Source organism: Rhinatrema bivittatum, chromosome 1 (genome assembly GCF_901001135.1).
Source record: "Rhinatrema bivittatum chromosome 1, aRhiBiv1.1, whole genome shotgun sequence".
Classification (NCBI taxonomy): Eukaryota; Metazoa; Chordata; class Amphibia; order Gymnophiona; family Rhinatrematidae; genus Rhinatrema; species Rhinatrema bivittatum.
Genome location: NC_042615.1, coordinates 196,295,254 through 196,320,266, shown reverse-complemented (window position 1 = coordinate 196,320,266; position 25,013 = coordinate 196,295,254). Strand labels below are relative to the sequence as shown.

At 41.1% G+C, this 25,013-nt stretch overlaps 1 protein-coding gene across 1 annotated transcript in view; it reads right to left on the bottom strand.

Annotated features, from left to right (window-relative positions):
- TAPT1 (transmembrane anterior posterior transformation 1) overlaps window positions 1-25,013 on the bottom strand; it is a 247,801-nt gene that overhangs the window by 8,367 nt on the left and 214,421 nt on the right. Inside the window, exon 13 of the mRNA XM_029590601.1 lies at window positions 3,140-3,300. Coding sequence (XP_029446461.1) covers window positions 3,140-3,300 — 161 coding nt within the window. The remainder of the gene's footprint in view (window positions 1-3,139; window positions 3,301-25,013) is intronic.

Sequence of the window (25,013 nt, the reverse complement as noted above, 5' to 3'; positions counted from 1 at the left end):
TATCATAAAAGCTTGACCACTTGCAAGATATCATCCCATTTTTGTCCTTAGCTGGGAAAATAGTGAAGAAATTATAGGACATTTTAGAAATGGCTTCCATGGAAATTAGATTGGACTTGATCAATCTCTGGTTTTCCGCACACTAATCAACTATGTAACAATAGTTGCCCTTGATTTTGGTTGTACAGTCAGAAGTGCTGTGTGATGCATATGATTATTGATCAGATGCACAAGCTAATGGTGTGCATGAAAAATGCAGGCCACTGCAAAGTGGCAGAGTCCCGGAGTGCTGGGAGCTCATTTGCAAAAAACCTTAACAGATTCCTCTCATCACATGACCACCTTCTCACCTCCATCACTTTTCAATGATTAGATATGCATTTACAATTTACACAAAGTACTACATTATAAAACTTTTCAATAAGAATTTCATTAGTAAGTTAGAGAAGGTTGAGGAATTACAAGTTTCATGCTAAATATTATATAATACATTAAACATTTGGTTTCATCATGTTCTCTCTCAAACTCCACTCTTAACTGGAAGAGCTTTTTGATGCAAGTCTGTCCTTATACTAGGAATAACTTGGTACTAAAAGGGAAGTGTATACTACAACTTCTTCTACGATGCAAAGGCTCTATTCTCATACGTGTCAGCACTTACGAAACCCTCTCCTCCCGCCATCCAAGATGACAAAAGCCCAATCCAAGGCCAACGAACTGGCAACATTCTTCGAGAAAAAAATCTCCAAGCTCCTGGATCCGCTCATCCTCTCGAACACCCAACCTCCCCCTCTCTACACCTCCCCCAACAGCCAAAAAGCAAACTTCGATTCCTTGGAACTCACTTCTTCCCTAGAAGTTGAATCAGTACTCAAGAACATGAAGCCCTCCTCTCACCCCCTCAGACCACATTCCTACAAAACTTCTACTCTCCATTCCAAACACCATTTCCAAACCAATAGCAGAAATTATTAACTGCTCCCTAGCCCAAGGATCATTACCTGACCCGTTGAAACTCGCCTCCATTAAACCTCTTCTAAAGAAACCCAACCTGGACCCTGGAGATCCCACCAACATCCGTCCCATAGCCAACCTTCCTTTCATCACAAAACTTATGGAGAAACCGGTCAACACTCAACTCTCTGACTATCTAGACAATCACAAGATTCTTTACCCTGCTCAGTTCGGATTCCGAAAATCATTAAACACAGAATCCCTCTTAATCTCACTCACCGACAACATCTTCATGGGTCTAGACAAAGGACAATCTTACCTACTGGCTTTACTGGACATTTCAGCCGCGTTTGACACGGTAAATTATTCCATTCTCATTAACCACTTGGTTGACATCTGCATCTCAGGCTCTGCCCTTAGCTGGTTCAAGTCCTTCCTCAGCAACAGAAACTACAAGGTCAGAATAAACAAAGATTCCCACCCTATAAGCTTCTCACATGGAGTTCATCAAGGTTAGTGTCTCTCTCCTACCTTCTTCAACATATATCTTCTCCCCCTCTGCCAGCTCCTGACAAATCTAAAATTAACACATTACATTTATGCCGATGATGGACAGAAACTGATCCCCATAACAGATTCCATCACCAAAGCCCTTAACTTTTGGAACAGCTATCTCTTCTCCTCTCCAGCCTCAACCTAGTCCTTATCACTACAAAAACGGAACTCCTCCTCATATCTACCAACGACATTAACGTCCCCATCAACAACCTCACATCAGCAACAACACACGTGAGAGATCTCGGAGCTATACTAGACAACCGACTGAACTTCAAAAAATTCATCATCAATACTACTAAAGAATGCTTCTGTAAACTTCACATTCTAAAAAGGCTCAGACCTTCCCTGCACATGCACGATTTCCACATGGTTCTCCAGGCCACGCTATTCTCAAAAATAAGACTACTGTAACTTTCTACTTCTTGGCCTCCCAGCATCCTCCACTAAACTGTTGCAGATGCTCCAGAACGCCGCCGCAAGGATACTAACCAACTCTAGTCAAGGGGAACATATATCACACCCATTCTCAAGAATCTACATTGGCTTCCCATCAACTTCAGAATCCTTTACAAGTCCCTCACCATCATACACAAAACCATCCACAAGCAGTCCTCACTCCAGCTAAAAATACCGTTCCATATCCACTCCTCCACAAGATCAATCAGAACCGCCTACAAAGTGACTCTCCACGCCTCCCCACTAAGTCTACGCTCCACCCATCATTAAGGAAACGCGCCTTCTCTACCGCCGTACCTTCCCATTGGAACACTTTACCCCCTGACCTACGCCAGGAACAATGCCCGCTTACCTTTAGAAAGAAATTGAAGACCTGGTTATTCACACAAGCCTTCCCTTAATACCCTGCGACTCAAACACGGACTTCAGATGCAATTATTGTTCAAAACTTGATGTAATAACGTTGAATTTTCTTTCCCTTCCCCAACCCCCAGTTGCTTCTCCCCCCCTCCTCCTCCCAGATAGCCCTGTCCTCCCTTAATATCTGGACTAAGTGCAGAGTTATGTTCGAAATTATCTATACCCTCTTCGAGGTTTTATTGTATTTATCTTGTTAACCACTTGATGTTATGCTTTACGTTATTTCTATTACTTATATCGAATTCTCCTCCAAAATTTGGTTCAAAGATATTCGTTATTTGTAACTTTTACAAGGTTTGGTTCGATGTAAACCGGTGTGATAAGAATCTTTGTCTTGAATGTCAGTATAGTAAAAAGATGTAAATAAATAGGGAATTTTGCATGCGCCAAAGGGTTTGCTGATATTAGACATTGACTATTTCTTTTGGAAGACTAGGGAAAGACCAAACATTCAGGGATTTTAAACATGACAAGAAATATGAAGTACAAGTACTGTTTTTTTTCTCCTTACACATTATTATTAAAATAATTAAAATACCTATCTGAATACTTTAATTTTATTAGAGGATACGACTCTACTTCTAGCTGCCAGTTCAGAATTCAAATTCTAACGTGCGACAATGAAGCATAGTATTGATTGGTATATAGATAAAATTTAGTCAAGAGATAAGAACAGCTGAATTCAATGTGTGCAATCTGTAGGCATTTTTTCCCCATCTCAATCACATTACAGAATATATAATATACTTACCTTGAGTTTGTTTACACTTGCTTTGGGATTTACTCTGAGATTTCCCTGGTGTGCTGGCAGGAGGGGGCTGGAACAATTTTTCTTCCATTTTTGCTTCCTTTACATATTGGCATGACTTTCCCAATAACACAATACTATTCAATATTTTCAGAGTTATAAGCCTAGAAAATAAATACAAAAGATGCATGTTTGCTGATGCTTTCCCTAATTTTTCCAGACATATCTTTGTTAAACATTTGCTAATCAAAGAATACCATATAATGACAGATAAAGACTGCAAAACCCATCCAAGTCTACCGGTTTTCTCCTTCAGACTCAACCCATCATCAGCTTTTCTCTCACTTTTTCACTAATCATTTGCACTTATCCTATGCTTTCTTGAATGCCAGCACTATAAGACCCTTTTTGCAAATGTTATGCCTTTTTAACTCAGCAGTTTTTCTGCTTGCTTTCTTAGTTCATTTTGTAACTTGGTTCCTTTCTTCCCATCCCCGTAACTTGTTATTTGTAAATTTTCAACCTTTAGTTCTAATGTAAACCAATATGATGTTGCTACTATGTTGCAATGTGTCAGTACAAATATGGTATTAAAAAATGTCTACACATTTTTCCATACAAGGCCAACAGCAGTACATTATTCTTCCTATGTCCCTTGTAACGAACCTGAACTCTATTCGGAAGGAATACCTTTAGTAGGAAACAGGTAAATTAGTTTCTACAAAGACCTAGAATCCTTGGCTGAGACCCCTAATAGGATACCATTTTTTATTATTGGTTTCCATTAGTCAACAGTAAGTTAGTACTAAAAGGGAAGTGTATACTAAATAGGGAATTTTGCATGCTCGTTTAGCTAAGAGGGTAGCATACAAAGGAGGAAGGTGAAAAAAACTATGGCCTGGATTTATCAAAATGCACGAAGAGCTATCTTAGTGCAAATTTTGATAACTTTTTCGCACTTTGCGATAAGTGCCAGAATTGTTGTATTTCCTTCATACAACTACTGGGGGCATGTTTAGTAAGTTTAAGGAGAGAGAGAGAGAGCAAGCGAGCCTAGCCATAATGCCCTCACGCTAGATAGGTATTTATATCTTTATGGGAGGTCCACCAAGTAACTCAAGGTGACGTTTACGTATTAGTGTAGGGGTTAGGGGCCGGTTTGACATTCAAAGTGAGACATACGAACAGAACAGTGCTCTCTTGTGAAGATTTGATGACCTTCAGTGTGAGGAATGTAAACACAGAGAAGCTGAAGGTCCTCAAAAGATATTTATTGGTATAAAAATTCCATGAATACCCGACTCAAGGCTGGAGTTTCACCCAATGAAGGGCTGCTTCAGGGGCTAAAATAAAACAATCATTACAAAAATAACGTTACGTACAATAAGATTCATAACCAAGACACAAACATAAATTGAGACATGACATAGGTTAATAAACATACAAAATTAAAAGTCAACCTCTAAAAGGTAATTTACATACAAAATGCATAGTAGAAGGGAAAAACCATATGTGAAAAAACAGATGCGAAAAGAGATTTGTCATTTGTTCCAACAGCGACATACAATGCTTTTAGGACCTGTATTGATTTGTTCAAGTTTGCTAGAAAACTTAAGGTTTTAGACTTTTTTTCAAGTACAGGGCAAATGAATTCCAATACTTTGATCGTTAAACATTCAAGTAAATGGATACCTCCCGGTGCTATTCATCCAATCATACATACCTATGAGACCTTGGTATTAAAGAGAAGAGCATAAAGATTTAATTAAACCCTATAAAAATTTGACTAAGGTAGAAATGAGTGCAATCACAACATTGAAAAATGACTATAACATTGTGATTAAAGCGGCAGACAAAGGTGGGTCAATAGTTATTATGGATCGTGTCAAATAATTGCAGAAATACAGAGACAGTTATCTGACCAATCATTTTATCAGAAACTACCCAGTGACCCAACAAAAAGAATCAAGAAAGAGATTGACTGTTTATTAAAAACAGCAAGAGAGGGGAACTTTTTAACAAACAAGGAATTTGATTTTTTGACCATAAATAATCCAATACTGCCCACAATATATATTTTACCAAAGATTCACAAATCATTAAACACACCGCCAGGCAAGTCTATCATTTCTGCAATTGGTTCCTTGCTTGAACCTTTGTCCACCTTTATAGATATGTTTCTCAAAAAACAAGTTCCTTCCATTCCATTATACATTAGAGACTCATCTGACTTTATTACAATTTTGGAAAATTTCCAAAAAATTGAAGGGGATATATTAATGGTTACCTTGGACATCGAATCTTTATATACTAATATTCCACAATCATCAGCTATAGAAATCATTACTGATCAACTCCTAAATCATAACCCACACAGATGTATTCCGAACCAATTTGTAACAGAACTTGCAGAAATAGCATTAAAAAATAATTACTTCAAATTTAACAAAGACTTTTTCCTGCAAACCAAAGGAGTAGCAATGGCCCCTTCTAACTTGTATGTAGCCCAATTTGAAAAGAATTTTTTTTTTTTTTTTTAACTACGCATGGATTTTCCAGTAACATTTTAATCTGGAAGATATACATAGACATTTTTTTTTTTATTGTGGAAAGGCAACCAGGATGATTTGTATACTTTTCTCAATTGGTTAAATACACTAGACTCTAACTTGAAATTTACAATGCAGTTTGATAAGAAATCGATCTCCTTTCTGGACATTCAAATTTCTTTGAAAGAGGGTAGATTCCATACAGATATTTACAGAAAACCTACTGATTCTAACAAGTTCTTACATTATCAGAGCTGTCATAATAGGTTATTAGTAAACAATTTACCCTACTCCCAATTCTTATGACTTAGGAGGTTGTGCGCAGACGATGAGACATTCTAATCTAGGGCTGTTGAAATGAAACAGATTTCTCTACAGGGAATATCCTGAGAAACATGTTGAGAGCGGAATCAATAGAGCTTTTACACAAAAAAAGACATGATCTTCTTAAACCTAAGGTTAAGAAACAGAACGAAAAAATCATCTGCCCATTGACATATACACATGTCACACAGTATCATCAAAATCTTGAAAAGTCATTGGCCTATGATACAGTTACTTGAAGGATTCTGAGACAAAAGAGTTGTTAATAGCTAATAAGTGTTCCAAAAATATCAAGGATTATGTCTCACCATCTGCCCTACCCCAAAAAACAGTATTAGATATTAGACCCCCAGGTCATCGACCATGTAACAATTTTTCCGTGTGTAATGTTAACATGAAAACTGACAGCCTTGATATACCAGGTACAGATAGGACATTTACTTTGAGACAATTCACAAATTGTAATATGCCCATGTAATAAAATATGCCCATGTAATAAAATGTATATCGGCAAGATGATCAGGGAATTTAAGAAAAGAATTATAGAACACAAGAGCAATGGGCCGGATTTTAAAAGGGTTACGCACATAAGGTACGCGCATAACCCTTTTAAAAACCCCCTGCGTGTGCTGAGCCTATTTTGCATAGGCTCGGCAGCACGCGCAAGCCCCAGGATGTGTACAAGTCCCACGGCTCGCAAAAAGGGGCGGTTGGGGGCGTGGCTTCAGATCGGGGCGTGGCCTGTGTCGGGGCCTGCCGCACCAGCACGCGTAAGTTACTGCTGCCCGGAGGCAGTAGTAGCTTTTCTGATAAAGGTAGGGGGGGTCTAGATAGGGCCGGGAGGCTGGGTTAGGTAGGGGAAGGTGGAAGGAAAGTACCCTCCGAGGCCGCTCTGATTTCGGAGCGGCCTCGGAAGGAACGGGTAGCGCGCACAGGGCTCGGCGTGCGCAAGTTGCACAAATGTGCACCCCTTTGTGTGTGCTGACCCTGGATTTTATAAGATACGCGCGTATCTTATAATATCCAGCGTACTTTTGTTCGCACCTGATGCGCGAACAAAAGTACGCGCGCGCTCTCTCTTTTAAAATGTACCCCAATATCAATAGGAAAATTGAATCTAAACCACTGGTTGACCCGTTCCATTCAAGAAAATCATAAATTTGATGACTATAAATTGTGTGTCCTGTTGCAACCTTTGCTACATTGGAGAGGAGGCAATTTAGACAGATTCCTCTTACAACAAGAACAGAAATTCATATATGATTTTAAAGACCATGGCACCACATGGATTGAATTTAGATATTTATATACATTTATATAAATAAATAAATATTGATTTTTCAGTATTTTTATAATATGTATTCTGTTTTTCACATTGCTGCTCATGCCTACAGGATAGTTGCCCTCATTCCTTTTTTTTAGTCTTTTAATCTCTTAGTTTTAATTTTTACCCTATTTTTAATTTTATTTTATCTCCTTTATTTTTTAACCTTAAACAGACCTTTTACATTATTGCTCTATTTACTTTTATCATTCCATTCCCGTCATTTTTATTTCTGTTTTAACTTTTTCTATGGTCAGTCTATGGCACTAGCAGCATATTGCTCCGCCCATCGGGAAATGATTGACATTTTGTTTTGGCGCCGCTTTCAGGTTTAAATACCCGATGTTGATTAGCCTGTCTTTCCTTCACAAAGAGTTGTACACGTTGTGCACTGACATATTTTGATTGCCGCATAAGTATTTCTACAGTCGGGACGTTTTTGGTATGTGCAGCCTGTCTTTATGTTATTTGAAAAGCTAAATGATGTATTAATATTTATTTATTTTATTTATTTATTGTTTTTTTTGTATACGATATTCAACCATAGCCATCACATCGGTTCACATACAACAATAATAATAAAAAGTTACAATGTGAATAGAAATAATGGGGTAGATTTTCAAAAACCACGAATAGGCGTACTTTTGTTGGCGCTCCAGGCGCAAACAAAAGTACGCTGGATTTCAGTAGATACGCGCGGAGCCGCGCGTATCCGCTGAAATCCAGGATCGGCGCGCGCAAGGCTATCGATTTCGTATAGCTGGTGCGCGCCGAGCCGCGCAGCCTACCCCCGTTCCCTCCGTTTTGCCCTCCCCTCACCTTCCCCTCCCTTCCCCTACCTAACCCACTTGCCCGGCCCTGTCTAAACCCCCCCCTTACCTTTGTTGGGGATTTACGCCTCCCGGAGGGAGAAGTAAATCCCCGCGCGCCAGCGGGCCGCTAGCGCGCCGGGACGCGATCTGGGGGCGGGTCCGGAGGGCGCGGCCACGCCCCCGGGCAGCAGCCACGCCCCCAGGCCCGCCCCCGGAACACTCCCGACACGCCCCAAAAACGCCGCGCGGTTCGGGCCCGCCCCCGACACGCCCCCTCCGAAAACCCCGGGACTTACGTGAGTCCCGGGGCTCTGCGCGCGCCGGTAGGCCTATGTAAAATAGGCTTACCGGCGCGCAGGGCCCTGCTCGCCTAAATCCCCCCGGTTTTGGGCGGATTTAGGCGAGCAGGGCTCTTAAAATCCGCCCCAATGGTGTTATACAAAATAATGGACAATAGTATTCATCTCTTAGGTTCACGGCATTATATTTCTAAGACAGGTTTTTCTTTGTATCCCTGTTATTTTATTGTTTTTGTTGCACACTTAGTTTCACTCACTATTATTTTAAATCCATTACTGATAGTGGCTTGATTTTAAATCTTAGATTTTATTTTTTGCACTGTTACACTTTTTAAAAAAAATTCTTTATGCATGGTGACTTTGTGGCACTAGCGGCGTATTGACCTGCTCATTGGTGTATGATTGATATGCCCATTTCACGCCATTTTTTAGGTTTAAATACCTGACATTGACCAGCCTGTCTTCACTTTATAAAGTTTAGTATACATCGGGTTTTGTAAGAGATTTGTGACTGCCGTATAAATGGTTCTTTGGCTTGAAAGATATTGCTTTAAAGATTAAAATCAATATTCCCTTTGCTGCACGTTTATTAGATGTTCCTATTTTATTTATTTTATAGTTTTCTCTTTTTTTGTTTTATCGGGCAAATGTGAACTGTCTTTTTAGTTCTTAACTGCATCAATTTCTAGATAATAGACTGATATTGGTTCACGGGTAATATGTTGTTCATCCACAGTTTCTGTCCCCAACTTTTCTATTAATTTTTTAAGTTTGAATTATTTATTTTTGTTTGAATTAAGCACCACTCACTTTATTTTAAATTATGCGGTTATGCAGTTTAAGCCACACCTATAAACCTTAAATGACATGCATGTCCACATATTTTAATATTTTTATCTTCACTTTTTTAGTTTTTTATTTCATATAGTAACAATATAAATTTACTTTTATCTTCAGGTTGTACTTTTTAATTTTGATTCTAATGGTTTTATTTTCTGGGACACGTTTTAATAATTTTTTGTAGATTCCCCGCTATTTAACCAAAATACTCAGATTTGGAGCCAGCATGTTTTGAATGTACCCAAAGTAATCACACTGTCATGAGCTTAAGAGGTCATTTTAATATAACATGAGATGTGCAATTTTTTTTTTTGTAACTTCTGTTTTATTAATTTTTGAAGTAGGAATGACCAAAAAGTGCAAATTACACACAGCGAAACAGCCATCACATTACATATAAGACAATAGTACAGTAGAACAGCTATACAAACACCTAAGAAAACGATACATCCAGAGTGCACATCTTGGCATATTATGCAAACAGTGTAAACAACCCACCAAATCCACCCGGCCCAGGAGAACAGGTAGCTAAAACATCGGAAGCAAGACCACCGATCAGCTAATCCCCGGGCTCCCCCCCCCCCCCCGCCCACCCACCCTCCCTCCCTGAAACATGCGTGAGTGCTTAGACAGAGAACGAAAAGGTCAAGACCAGAAACCTCATGTGGTGAGGGGAAAACCAGTTCTTCGGGCATATCCATTATCAGAACAGAGTACCCAAAAAAAAAAAAAAAAAACCGCTCCTGTACTCGGGCTACAGGCCAGTAACAGTGGTGGGCCTTAAATATAGCTCTAACGGCCTCCAAATAGTTCCCATCAGCTTGCGCTTGTGGTCAGTGGCTTCCTGAGCACAAGTAAACTCTACAGTAAAAAGTTTAATCAATAATCGAAACCATATATCATGTTGTGGAGATGCGGTGGATATCCAACAAGCTAATATGGCTTTCTTACTCGTCAGACTCACCCTGTGAAGGAACTGCAGCTCACACTTCCCTAGACCCGGAATGGGATGCCGTACAACCCCAAATAACCAGAGAATGGGGTCTACAGGAAGATCCAGAGAAAGCAAAGAGCTGCAGGTCCCTATCAACTCCTTCCAAAATAGGGAAATCACACCGCATTCCCAAAAATAATGGGTATAAGTGCCCATCTCCGTTTTACACTTGGGGCAAGTAGCAGATTCCGTTATACGGGCTAAAAAGGCCCTATCTGCCGCCATATAATACCGTCTCAGGAATTTAAATTGGATTTCTCGGTACAATACGTTCTCTGACCACTCAGGGACCCGCTCTAAACAGGATAAAAATTCCTGACTAGTAAGTGTAAACTCAGACCACTTCACCCATTGCTGCCAGGTACCAGAGACGACATCTATCTGGAGATTAGACGCTAGCGCCCGAGTAAAAGCCGCAATAGTGGGCTTTTGAGGCTTATGGATTGAAATTACCCTATGAACCACCCAAAAATATGGGGATTTCAACAATAGCAGCTTATGGGAAAGGCAGAAATCTCGCAGCTGTCTGTACGCAAAATGATCCGCAGGGGTCAGGCCAAAAAGATGTTGTAATTCCGAGAAGCCATAAAACTGAACCCCCTCTGATGGGAAGCATTGGTACATGGAATATAGATAGCATGGAATATAGATGATTTCATTGGTACATGGAATATAGATAGCATGGAATATAGATGATTTCATCGCAGGGGGGAACAGAGGGTTACCACAGATGGTAAGCAGAGGAGTGAGCATGGAAGGGCACTGTGCTTGGGAACACAGATACGCCCATGCCTTCCGACTGGCCCAAATTAGCGGTTGCATAAGAAGCCCCACTGGCAGCTGAGCTCTAGGAAGTTGGAGGAGAGGATTCAGGGATGGCTGGTTCCACCAAGAACACAGAAGTGCAACAGGGGTATAGTGAGACGTCCCACCCAAGATATCCTTCACATGACGCAGGAGGCAGGCTAAATTATATCTACGGAGGTTAGGGCAGCCCAATCCCCCTTTTTTGTGAGGCTGTGTTAAAATCGTGAAGGATAAGCGAGCTTTACGCCCATTCCATATAAATTTCCGAAAAAGAGCATTTATCCCTTTACAGTCTTTCCCTGTTAGCCATATCGGGGTCATTTGAAGGATATAGAGCCACCGGGGCAGAATCATCATTTTGATGAGTTGTATTCGACCAGTAATTGAAAGGGGTAACCCTTGCCATTTTTTCAACATAGAGGAGGTAGCCGCAAGCAGGGGTTCCACATTAAGTCTATGAAAATCACATACATCAGGAGGAATCTGGATGCCCAAGTATTTCATGTGTGTAGTCACCCATTTGAGGGGAAAGCAGCCACGCCACTGAGGTTTCACTCTGCCCCCTACATCTAAGGCCTCCGATTTATCCTTATTGATACGAAGGCCTGCAAATGCGCCATACCTTTCCAAAAGGCTCAACAAAGGGGGTAAGGACTGTTGGGGTTCCGTGAGGTAAATTAAGATATCATCCGCAAAAGCGGCAATCGAGAACTCCTGAGTCTCAGACCCAAAACCGTGGATAAATGGTGAGCTTGCAATTTTTCTGAGTAGCGGATCGATAGCCAAAATATATAAGAGTGGGGAAAGCGGGCACCCCTGTCGCACCCCGCGCTGTATGAGAACCTCTCCTGATTTGCAGCCGTTGGCCGTTATATGGGATTTAGGTTGAGCGTACAGCATATGGAGATAGGCCAAAAAGTTTCCCTCAAATCCATAGCGCTGTAAAACCGAGAACAAATATGGCCAGGACACTCGGTCGAATGCCTTTTCCGAGTCCAGTCCAATCACTAGGGCTGGTGAACGCTGGGATAGCGAGGATCGCATGGCAGTTAACAATTTGATAATGTTAGTGCAAGCTGGTCTATTTTTAACAAATCCCACTTGCGGGGCAGATATTAATTGTGGCAACAACACATTTAATCTATTGGCGAGCAACTTAGCGAGGATCTTTAAATCGCAGTTTAGCAGCGAAATGGGACGGAAGGACGCAGGGTATAACAGATCCTTGCCTGGTTTGGGGAGAACAGTTATGTAAGCAGTGTTAAAAAAAGGGGGAAATGCCCCCTTAGTCACTGCATCATTGAAAAAATCCGTCAGGTGGTTAACTAAGTGGTGTTGTAATATCTTGTAAAAGTCAAAAGAAAAGCCATCGGGACCTGGCGCCTTCCCCATCTTGCTAGAAGAGACAGCAGCTAGAACCTCTATGGGGAGGATGGGTCTATTGAGGAATGATAGTTGGGATTTAGTTAGGCTGGGAAGCTGCAGGCCCTCAAAGAACGCTTCCTCGTCTTTCGCTCCCCCCCTCACATCATCAGTGTAAAGTTGTTCATAAAACTGTCGGAAAACCTCACATATGTCTTTTCGAGTAGAGACCGTGGCCCCTGTCGTGGTGCGCATAGCCGGTATGAAGGTCTTTCCCCTATGGGCCCGAACTAAATTTGCAAGGTGTTTCCCCGCCTTGTTACCATAACGGAAAAAGTTCCGTTCCCCTACTTGGAAAGCCCTCTGCGCCCTTTGGTGTAAAACACAGTTCAGATCCCTCAACGTCGCAAAGTACTTTCTTTGTGAAATTGGGGAAGGATGAGATATAAATTCCTGCTTGAGAATACTCAATTGGGCTTCTAAATCCAGAATAGTTTTGTTAAGGTTCCGTGTTCGGGCTGCCACAAAAGAAATGATCTCACCCCGTAGAACGGCCTTCGCAGTCTCCCAGAACAATTGCGGATTCGAGAGGTGCTGGCTATTATGATCCGCATACTCCTCCCATTTGTGATGAAGGAAAGTCTTAAAAGACAGATCAGAGCGTAGGAAACCGGGGAATCTCCACATCCTGTCTCCACTATCTCCGACATGAAAGCGGAGATCCACCCAGATTAAAGCATGATCAGAGACCCCCTGTGGCCCAATCACTGCATCTGAAACTAAATGGAGTCCTCCTCTCGGGATGAGGATATAGTCAATACGAGAGAGGGAAGCGTGCACCCTGGAGATGTGTGTATAGTCTTTCTCCATGGGGTGCAGCGTACGCCACACATCCAGTAGAGAAAACTCAGAGCATAAAAAGGGAACCCCCTTCCCGCCTCTACTGGGAAGGACTACTCCTGGCGGCGTTTTGTCCACACTAGGATCCGCAGGAAAGTTAAAATCCCCCGTCACCACCAGGTAACCCTTAGTGTGCTCTACCAGTTGTTCCAAGACATATGTAAAAAAATGGTGTGAGTAGGCATTGGGGGCATAGATACTACATATGGTTACTTCCTGCCCATTAAGGAACCCAGACACTAGGATAAATCTGCCTTCCGAGTCCCGAATGGTATTGGAAACGCTGAAAGAGGCAGATTTGTTTACCAATATGGCCACCCCACCTTTTTTCCCCAGTGCAGGCGTGAAGTGGCAGTCACCCACCCAATCTCTTTTAAGCTTGCCACTTTCTAGAGCAGAAAGGTGGGTTTCCTGAATACAAGCAACCGTCGGCTTGTGAGACTTAAGTTGTCTAAGGATTTTGTACCTCTTAACCGGGGAACCCAGCCCATTTACATTCCAAGATATGATGCGCATATTATCAGCCATCAGGGAAATGGAACTCCCGTGAAATGCAGATTAAGAAGCTTACTTCTGCGACCTGAACCGTGCTTTTCCCAGCACACCAAAGAGAAGCGCAGGTGAATTCCCCACCCCCTCTGTTCCCAATGAGAAGAACCCAACGAAAAATCACACTCAAACATCGTCCCGCACATGCACTCATATTCCCCCCGACACCCTTACCTTGACCCTCACCCAGCGTAGCAAACAGAGAACATTCAAGCTGCCTAGCACTCACTCCACCCCTCCCCTGTCCTATCCCCCCCCCAACTACCCCCATCTGAAACCAAAAACCAACAATATAAAACTCAACACTCCAGGCTTCAACCCCCTCCCGTGAAGAAGAAGCCAGCCTTCCAAGTGACTCCCCGTAAAGCGGGGAAGAGATCACGTCAGCATGTGTTCCGGTGCCCCTATCCTGTCCCCCTCCCCCATTACATAGGGAAATAGAGAAACAAAAGAAAGGACACTTAGAAACATAAACATTAGACCAATAGGGGATATGAAAGCCCATATAGGTCCCACTTGAGAAAAAGGCATTTGTGAGACCCCCACACCAAAAAGAAAAGGAAAAAGGCAAACCATAACCAGGCAAATCCTCAGTAGGAGATAAAGTACTTGAGTCCTCTTTTGCCCTAAAACACAAACAAAAAGTGTTCCGTGGGTTCTGACACCACCCAACGTTCAGCCAAGCACTCTGGGGAACCCAAAGTGAGGGAAAGAAAAAAAAAAAAAGAAAACAAAAAACAAACAAACAACGTTCCCTACGCAGACTGTAATTTTCTGCTAACTGGGTCCCAGGACTCTATCGAAAGTCAGAGCCCCGCTATGCAAGCCAAAGTTGAAAAGTACCATTTCCAAGAGGAGTCGGCTGCCCAACATCAGATTGTCCGTCAGGTTTGGATGGGACAGGCCGCCCCTGTCTTTACATTAAGGTTCGCCACCATGTGGCCAAGATGGCCGCCGGACTCTGCCGATCAATTTTGTAGTTTCGCCTTCACGAACTTCTGGGCTTCTTCCGGGGTCTCGAAGAAAGAGATCTGGTTATCGTGCCAGACCTTCAGGCGTGCTGGAAATTGTAAAGTAAACCGGATCTGCCGTTCGAACAACGCCGTACAGATAGGGGAGAAGCTCCGGCGCAGTCCGGAAACCCTCGCAGAATAATCTTGAAATAGCCGAATCTTCTTGCCATCGTACGCCAAATCTGTAACTTTCCGGTAAGCCTGAAAGATATCTTGCTTATGGGCAAAATTTAAGACTTTTAAGATAACCATCCTCGGTCGTGTGTCACCCTCTTTGCGCTGGCCCAATCTGTGTGCACGCTCCACCCGAAAAGAGTTGGTTAGCTCCGGCAAGTGTAAGGCCTCCGGGAGCCAACTCTCCAAAAAAGATCCTAGATTGCTTTCCACCAGAGATTCCGGTAGGCCCATCACCCGAATATTAGATCTTCGTGCTCGGTTCTCCAAGTCCTCGAGCTTAGAAGCCTGCGTGTCTACCAGCTTTTCCAGGGCCGCGATTTTACCCGTGAACGCCAACGTATCGTCTTCGACCAGGCTTACCCTGCCCTCCAACCTGTCGAAACGCGGGTTAATTTCATCAAGCGCCATTTTCACATCCGCAATCTGCGTGGAAATAGCCCCGAGCCTGGAATCCAGGGCTTCCATTAGAATGGCCTTAAAGTTTGCTGTCAGGTCCGGATCCAGGCTTTTCTGCCCCGCGGACCCTGGTGCCGCCGCCATTTTGGGATCCCCAGTGCCTGCCTTGTCTTTCTCTCGTCTCCCGGATCATATCGGCATAACCGTGGGCGAGCGATTCATATAGGTAGTAATAGACATGTAAGATATTAACAATGAATATCCTGTCCGTAGGGAGGGTTTTTCGTGCCGAATTAGTAGCAGATTAATCACAGAACGGAACGGGGCACCGGGAGCTCTCCTGCACACGTCCTACTCCGCTCACCACATCACGTGATCCCCCCGAGATGTGCAATTTAAACTTAAATAACTTCATTTTTTTCCAATCCGTTTTTTCTTTTTTAATGCTTTTATTATTGATTTTTATATTCATCCCTTACAATTTTATTCAATCTTTACTCTCTACATTTAATTTCCATTTTTTAAGCTCCTTCATAAATAAATTGGAATGAGTACATCAACAAGACACTTACAGACCTGCTGCCAATGCTTTGGGATTCTCTGTTGATGTCAATCTGAATGAGGTAAATTATATAGCCGTGCCCATAAATACATACTATTTCAATATAAGTTATTTGAAATTTTTTTTCCCCTGATAAGTATGAGAAAATTAAAATGCTACTTGTCAAATGACCAAATCTGTTCCTAACAGGTAAAAAAAATCAATTACTAACTGTGCCATGGTCTTTTTTCGCATATGTTTTTTCACATATGGTTTTTCCCTTCTACTGTGCATTTTGTATGTAAATTACCTTTTAAAGGTTGACTTTTAATTTTGTATGTTTATTAACCTATGTCATGTCTCAATTTATGTTTCTGTGTGTTGGTTATGAATCTTATTGTAAGAAACGTTATTTTTGTAAGGATTGTTTTATTTTAGCCTCTGAAGCAGCCCTTCCTTGGGCAAAACTCAGACCTTGAGTTGGGTATTCACGGAATTTTTATACAAATAAATATCTTTTGAGGACCTTCGGCTTTCTCTGTGTTTACATCCCTCTCAGCTTTACTAGACTGACTTCCTTCCTGTTTTTTTGGGCCCTGAGGTCATCAAATCTTCACAAGAGAGCACTTTTCTGTTTGTACATCTCATTTTGAATGTCAAAGTGGCCCCTAACGCCTACAACTAATACCTAAACCTCACCTTGAGTTACTAGGTGTGCCTCCCATAGAGATATAAATACCTATCTAGCGTGAGGGCATTATGGCTAGGCTATCTCTCTCTCTCCCCCCCCCCCCCCTCTCAAGAGGGCCCTGATAGTTTGGCTGGCTCTCCAGGAGCTTAAAACCACTCAAAACGGCATGTGCGAAAAACATCGCAACCGCGATAAAGCCCTATCGCACAGCTTTACGCAAATGAAAAAGATGTAGTTAAAATTTGCGTTAAAGCCATGTGATATGGCTTCGCAAAACTGTGAGCCCAGCCCACTTGGCCAAAATTCCCACGCCAATATCCTTTCCTTTTTCTCATTTGCATCGCACCAAACGATATGGTGCTTTCACATGCGTTAATGGCATTTTCTGCATTTGAAAACACCATATAGCAATTTGACAAATGACCCACTATGTTGGATAAGGAGTTAACATGTTAATTAAAAATATCCTATTACTAAGGCTTCCATCCTTTTTACTGGAATAAAGTCATTTTCACTACTGAGAAATGAATACATTAATTAGTAGAGCAATGCAACTATCACATGGATATTAACCAGACAAACAAATAATATCTATACTCCCTACCACCCTCACCAGGAACCTCGGAATTATCATTGATAAAGAACTTTCTTTCAAGAATCACATATCAAATAAAACTAAAGAAGGATACCACAGACTCCTAACCCTAAGACATCTGAAACCATTTTTCAACCCTTACAATTTCAGAACTGTCCTACAACTACTTATTTTCTCCACCTTTGACTATTGCAACTCCTTACTAATTAGAATACCTTTTTCAACCTTCAAACCACTCCAAATACTGCAGAACTCAGCTGCCAGAGTCTTAACAGGAACAAAAAGAAGTGAACACAACACCCATATTGACCTCACTTCACTAGTTCACCATTATAGCACATACTGCTTACAAATCAATGACCATCATTCACAAAATTCTAAACAATATTTAAAAAAGCCTCCAGGGGCAATCCGGGTAACTATAGACCAGTGAGCCTAACTTCAGTGCCGGGAAAAATAGTGGAAACTATTCTCAAGATCAAAATCGCAGAGCATCTAGAAAGACATGATTTAATGGAACACAGTCAACACGGATTTACCAAAGGGAAGTCTTGCCTAACAAATCTGCTCCATTTTTTTGAAGGGGTTAATAAACATGTGGATAAAGGTGAACCGGTAGATGTAGTGTATTTGGATTTTCAGAAGGCGTTTGACAAAGTCCCTCATGAGAGGCTTCTACGAAAACTAAAAAGTCATGGGATAGGAGGCGATGTCCTTTCGTGGATTACTAACTGGTTAAAAGACAGGAAACAAGAGAGTAGGACTAAATGGTCAATTTTCTCAGTGGAAAAGGGTAAACAGTGGAGTGCCTCAGGGATCTGTACTTGGACCGGTGCTTTTCAATATATATATATATATAAATGATCTGGAAAGGAATACGACGAGTGACGTTATCAAATTTGCGGATGATACAAAATTATTCAGAGTTAAATCACAAGCAGACTGTGATACATTACAGGAGGACCTTGCAAGACTGGAAGACTGGGCATCCAAATGGCAGATGAAATTTAATGTGGACAAGTGCAAGGTGTTGCATATAGGGAACAATAACCCTTGCTGTAGTTACACGATGTTAGGTTCCATATTAGGAGCTACCACCCAGGAAAAAGATCTAGGCATCATAGTGGATAATACTTTAAAATCGTCGGCTCAGTGTGCTGCAGCAGTCAAAAAAACAAACAGAATGTTAGGAATTATTAGGAAGGGTATGGTTAATAAAATGGAAAATGTCATAATGCCTCTATATCGCTCCATGGTGAGACCACACCTTGAATACTGTGTACAATTCTGGTCACCGCATCTCAAAAAAGATATAGTTGAGATGGAGAAGGTTCAGAGAAGGGCAACCAAAATGATAAAGGGGATGGAAGAGCTCCCCTATGAGGAAAGGCTGAAGAGGTTAGGGCTGTTCAGCTTGGAGAAGAGACGGCTGAGGGGGGATATGATAGAGGTCTTTAAGATCATGAGAGGTCTTGAACGAGTAGATGTGACTCAGTTATTTACACTTTCGAATAATAGAAGGAATAGGGGGCATTCCATGAAATTAGCAAGTAGCACATTTAAGACTAATCGGAGAAAATTCTTTTTCACTCAACGCACAATAAAGCTCTGGAATTTGTTGCCAGAGGATGTGGTTAGTGCAGTTAGTGTAGCTGGGTTCAAAAAAGGTTTGGATAAGTTCTTGGAGGAGAAGTCCATTAATGGCTATTAATCAAGTTTACTTAGGGAATAGCCGCTGCTATTAATTGCATCAGTAGCATGGGATCTTCTTAGTGTTTGGATAATTACCAGGTTCTTGTGGCCTGGATTGGCCTCTGTTGGAAACAGGATGCTGGGCTTGATGGACCCTTGGTCTGACCCAGCATGGCAATTTCTTATGTTCTTATGTTCAAAACATAATTCTTCAAAATCCTCCAAGAATCCTACGCTCTAATAACTCAGGTTACCTAAACATCCCCCCCCCCCCCCCCCCCATCAAAGATGCGCATCTGGCAACAAGAGAAAGAGCCTTTTCCATTGCCTCCCCCAAACTTTGGAACACCCTACCTAAAGTCCTGAGAACCCAGCACAACCTAAAAACATTCAAAAAAGACCTAAAAACACTAATGTTTCGCAAATTCTACACTGACCTTCATATGTCTGACTAATCCCAACTCTCAAATGAACTCTCATCTATAAACCTCTTAATACCTTCTCTCCAACCTGAACCTGCATACCCTCCTCATCCAACCTAATAATACTTTCTGGACTTGATAAGTTTATTTCTGTAAACGTTCATATTGTTATACTGTTACACAACTGCTAAGAAAAATGTACACTTTGTAAACCGTTATGATGGCTCTACCGAATGACGTATATAAAACTCAACAAACAAACAAACAAACAAATAAATAAATAAATAAATAAATAAATAAAAGATAAAGTGAAAATTGCTTAACTGTAACAAGTGCTCTCAGGGAAGAGAGCATTAGCAGCCAATGCTACACAACTGGGTTTTACTTTATTTGTTCATGATTTACTACAAAATCATTTTAACACATTGAAGCAGTTTACATTGAAAAAATCATTAAATTCTAGAAAATACAAATAAAATACTAATGCTCTTCTAACTATAAATTAAACCAAAACATTTATAATAAAAATATAACCCAATATCATAATGGCAAAACAGTAACAACCATAAATAAAATCATAACAGTAATTATTTTGATTTGATAGCATCATCCCTAAATTGACCATTTCCTAAATGTGATGATGGTTGCAAAAGCCCACCTTGACCTCTCCAATCTGCCCAGAAATCTGTGTCCATACTACCAAGGATTTATCCCAGCTGTCAGCTATCAAGCCTGACCACTAGTAAGATGATATTTCTTATCCAACACAGTTTTTACCACCTTTTCCTTTATACGCCACCATCTCAGGTAAACAAGCATGCAAGATTCCTTATTTAGTATACACATAGCACACCTCCCTTCTAGTTCTACCTTACTGTTGATTAATGAAAAGCAATCAATCATCAAAAATGGTATCCTATTAAGGGTCTCAGCTAACAAGTCAAAGTCTTTGTAAAAATCAGTGTACCTGTTCCTACTAGAGTTGCTTCTTCAGAATAGAGTTCAGGTTCATTGCAAGGGACAAAGGAGGAAGAATGTATTGCTGTTGCCCTTGTATGGAATAATGTGTAGAAAATTGGATATGAAGCCTCTGGGTGTGAGCTCCCCAGCCCAAATCTGGAAGCATCTGTCTTCAGGAAAATATGAGGAAGAAATGAATTGAAATGGGATAGCTACCAAGACAGTCTCTCTCTAAGCTGCTCCATCACTCAGAATGCTCCTGTAGTTCTTGAATAGCCTGATTACACTGGAACTTTAAGGTTTATCAGACTTGTCTCTCGTGGCATGGGGGTGACATGATAGTTGATATCATGTGGCTCAACATGCCCCAAGCTGATGTCTACTAATTGATTTCCATTACTGTTTGATGATCCTGATTATGGGAGAAAAAAGGCTTTTGCACAAGTATAACAGAGTCCCCATAAACGCCAACTGAAATGAGGGACTTCAGTTGGACACAAACTATCTAAATGAATCCTAGCAATTACAGCACCTCATTGGTGATGTGCATGGAATTCTTCGCCCCTGCCTGAGATGTTCTTAATCAGCTAGTTGCTCAAATAGGGAGAATACATATTCCCTTAGTCTATGTAAAAATGTTAAAACTGCTAGACATTTGGCAAGCACTGCTGATGCTACGCCAAATGGCAATACATAATTCTGAAAATAGTATTCTTCTACCACAAATCTGACTCTGGGGTATTTATGTAGGTAAACATAGTTTAGAAATCCAGAGAGAACAACCAGTCTCCTTAATTTATGAAGGAGAATTGTAGTGTCCAGGAAAATCATCTTGAATTTCTCTTTCAGAAGATACTTGTTCAATGACCTGGGGTCTAGCACAGGATACAATTCTCATTATTTTGGGAATCAGGAAATACTTCTTATTTTGGTCAGTAAGAGGAAGGAAATCTCCATGAGCAGCATTTCCTGCTGAAAAGGGATAAGAAATGAACACTATGGAGGGTGATTTGGTGGGTTCTTCAATAGGTGTAATTTGAATCAAACCTCTATGACCCACAGAATCCTGCTACATGAGATTATACTGAGCTAATCGCTTACATAAAACCTTAACTTCCCTTTCTACCTAACAGGAATTTCTGCTGCAGTGAGACTGAAATACTGGCTTTTAGCTCTGGATCCATCCAAAAGCCCGTCCTAGTTTCCACAAGGTTGCCAAGGGTTTTAAAGCTCCTGTGGTCATGATAGTGAGGCTTTGAGCAGGGACAACAGGACTGTGGAAAACATTTCTTCTGTGGAAAAACTGCTTCCTTACAGGTCCTTCTCTGGAACCTCCCGGAAACTGGATCTGAAATGGCTGTAGAAAAAGTCTGATATATTGAGTAGTGGTTCTTTATCAGTGCCACCATTCCTTTGACTTATTCCCTAAAGAGATTTTCTTTTTAGCAAAGTACATCTGTGAGTCTATCTTGAACATCTTCTCTGAGGCCAGAATCAACGTTATGAGAGTCTGGAGGCTCCAATAGCCATCGCAGACACACTCAATGTCATTTCAAAAGCATCACGGGTCAATTGGACCAGATGCTTTCCACATTCCTTTTCATTTCCATTAGGTGAACAACTTCATGTTTCTATGAAGCAGGAGACTAAGCACTATTCTGCCCCATCCAGAACAGAATGCAACCATTTGATCATTAAGATCTGATTGGATGCTATATGTTATTTATATTATGCTATGTTATTTATTAATATGCCACCTATGTCAAAAGACCCAAAGAGGCTCACAGTAAAACATACATATATGACAGCTGACTGGATGCTATATGATAACATTCTGAAAAAACAACTTCTCAAAGTTCTAAAGCCAGAGACTTTTTCAGAAGAGGTATTGAGCAGTGGGTCTTAGTTCTGCTGGCCCTTTCACAGCAGAACTGAACAACAAATTGGTGTGGCAACTGGACTTTCTTGAATCCTGGAGCTTTCTGGACACCATATTTCATATCTGCCTTCTTTCTAACAGGAAGTACCAAATGTAGAATTTCCCACTTTCTCATTTATACTTCCTATTAGAGCTAATGACTGGGCTCAGCCACCAAATCAGAGGCACTAAGGTATTTAAGGAAGTCTTAGTACAAGTACCCTCAGCATTCCCTCAACCTCTGAAGGGAATGACCTTAAATATTCTTTGCACAAAATCTGAAGAGATGTCCTCTGAAGGGGATCTACTTCTCGCCTGTGGAAAGGCAGGGTCTGAAGAGAGACCTGGTTTGAGTTCCTGTTCAAAACTAGACTCTTCGGACTTATAGGGCAGATCCCAAGACTCCTTCAATTCAAACTCTGAAATCACTACATGAGTTGAAATCTGAGGGGACGCAGACACTGCACCCATGCAAAAGGGATTGTACGATGGCTGGTGGGACTGGGACTGAATTATACCAGCTAAGAGTTGAAGCTTTCCTCTCTATTACAATTTGACTCATGCTTGGTGCAGATGGTGTCAAAGTCAGTGCTTGGTATCGAGGCACAGATGTTGGTACCATTCAACTTGGTGCAGAATTAAGAGGTCTCGAAGACTGGCTTCATTGGTACCACAATTGCGATTGATACCAGCACTGCGACTCACTAAATGTGTGGAAGAGAGCGACATGATGCTCCTCCTGTATAATGTTGCCTCAAGGTTAGATGAGGTGAAAATTGGAGGGGTCCTAAGGAACCACGATTCTATACTTGATGTCATTTATTTATTTACAGTACTTTTAACCACTTGCTACAAAATATTGCAGCAATTGACAATAAAACATTCATAGTTTAAAAGATATACTCTACATATCTGTCAAACAAAAGGTTTTAACTCCGTTACAACAGATGGAAACAAGAGAGACTAGCAGTTGAAAATAATTATGATTCATTAACAAATCATTCCTCAAATTCCTGTTTGAATAACCATGTTTTAGGGCCCTTTAAAAAGGTTTTACAATCAGATATTAAGCATACTTGTTCTGGCATGGTGTTCTATAGGTTAGGTTCTGCTACTGAAAAGGCACAATCCCTAACTTTGCCTATATGTGCTTGCTTTAAAGATAGAGAATATAGTAATCCTTTATTTTGAGAACAAAGTGTTTGAGTGAGTGTACATTCGAAGTACAGCACCTAACTAGGGTACTTTAGTGTTGTCAATCAACATATGTATCAGCTTAAGCACTTTATACTTTATTTTAAATGATATCAGTAGCTAATGTAATGAGGCAAGAACAGGAGCTGAGTGATTATATATTTTACAATACGTTAGCTCACAAGCCTCCTCAGTCTGTAACAAGCTAAAAAGAGATATGTAGTCAACTCTCCAGGGAAGAGGGCAGGTATAAAGCATGACTAATTCATCCTTCTACCCTCAGAAAACACAGTTTACCACAAGAAAACTTGCTTTGTCCTTTGATAAGCAGGATGAATTATCCATGACAAGTGGGAGTTCCAACCTGAAGGTTGCAGCAAAGCATTACTGGAGAAAACAACTCAGGACCCCCTGTGGAGATTTGATTAGGTAGGGATGAGACTTTGCAGAATTATTTGCCCAAATTTACTGCACTCCTCTGAAAAACTGTCTAGACAGTAATAGGATGTAAAAGTGTGCACCGATGATTATGTAGCAGCTTTGCATATGTCCTCAAGAAGAACTTTATGGAGACAGGCAGTAGAAGAGGCCACAATCCTCACTTGACAAGCTTTCATAGTGTCTACGATCTGAAGTCCTGCGAGATTGTGACAATGACTGAGAGAGTCCACTATCTAGTGGATAAGGTATGCTTGGCGATGGACACCCAAAGCCTATTAGGGTTATATGAAATTAGGAAGCCTGACAATGCGACAGAGTCCATTCTTTGTAGTAGGCCAGAGCCTGCTTACAATCTAGTGTACAGTTGTGCTCATAAGTTTACATACCCCTGGCAGAAATTGTAAGATGTGTAGCATTTTAAGAAAACATGAATTAGACAAAACACTTATTTTTAATGTTTCAAATTAAACTATTATGCATCACACAATAGCACAATCATTAAATAAACCATAGCAATAAAGAAAATAAAATAGTCCTGTTCAAAGTTCACATACTCTTAGTTCTTAATATCATCAATGATGGCTTGCCGTCTTTTGTGATAGTTGTGAATGAGGCCCATTATTTTCTCATGAGGTAAAGCTGCCCATTCCTCTTGGCAAAAAGCTTCCAGATCCTGTAAATTCTTTGGCTGTCTAGCATGAACTGCATATTTGAGTTCTCCCCAAAGTGGCTCAATGATGTTGAGGTCAGGAGACTGTGATGGTCACTCCAGAACCTTCACTTTCTTCTGCTGCAGGCACTGAAGCGTCGACTTGGCCTTATGTTTCGGATCATTGTCATGCTGGAAAGTCCAAGTGCGCCCAACCTGGCTGATGAATACAAATTCTCCCCCAATATTTTCTGATAAGATCCTGCATTCATCCTATCAATTTTTCTTAAATTTCCTGTTCTGCTGCAGCTCACACACCCCAAAAACAGGAGAAATCCACCTTCATGCTTCATGGTAGGGATGGTGTGCTTCTCTTCATTGGCCCTGTTGACTCCTCTCCAAACATAACATTTATGGTTGTGACCATA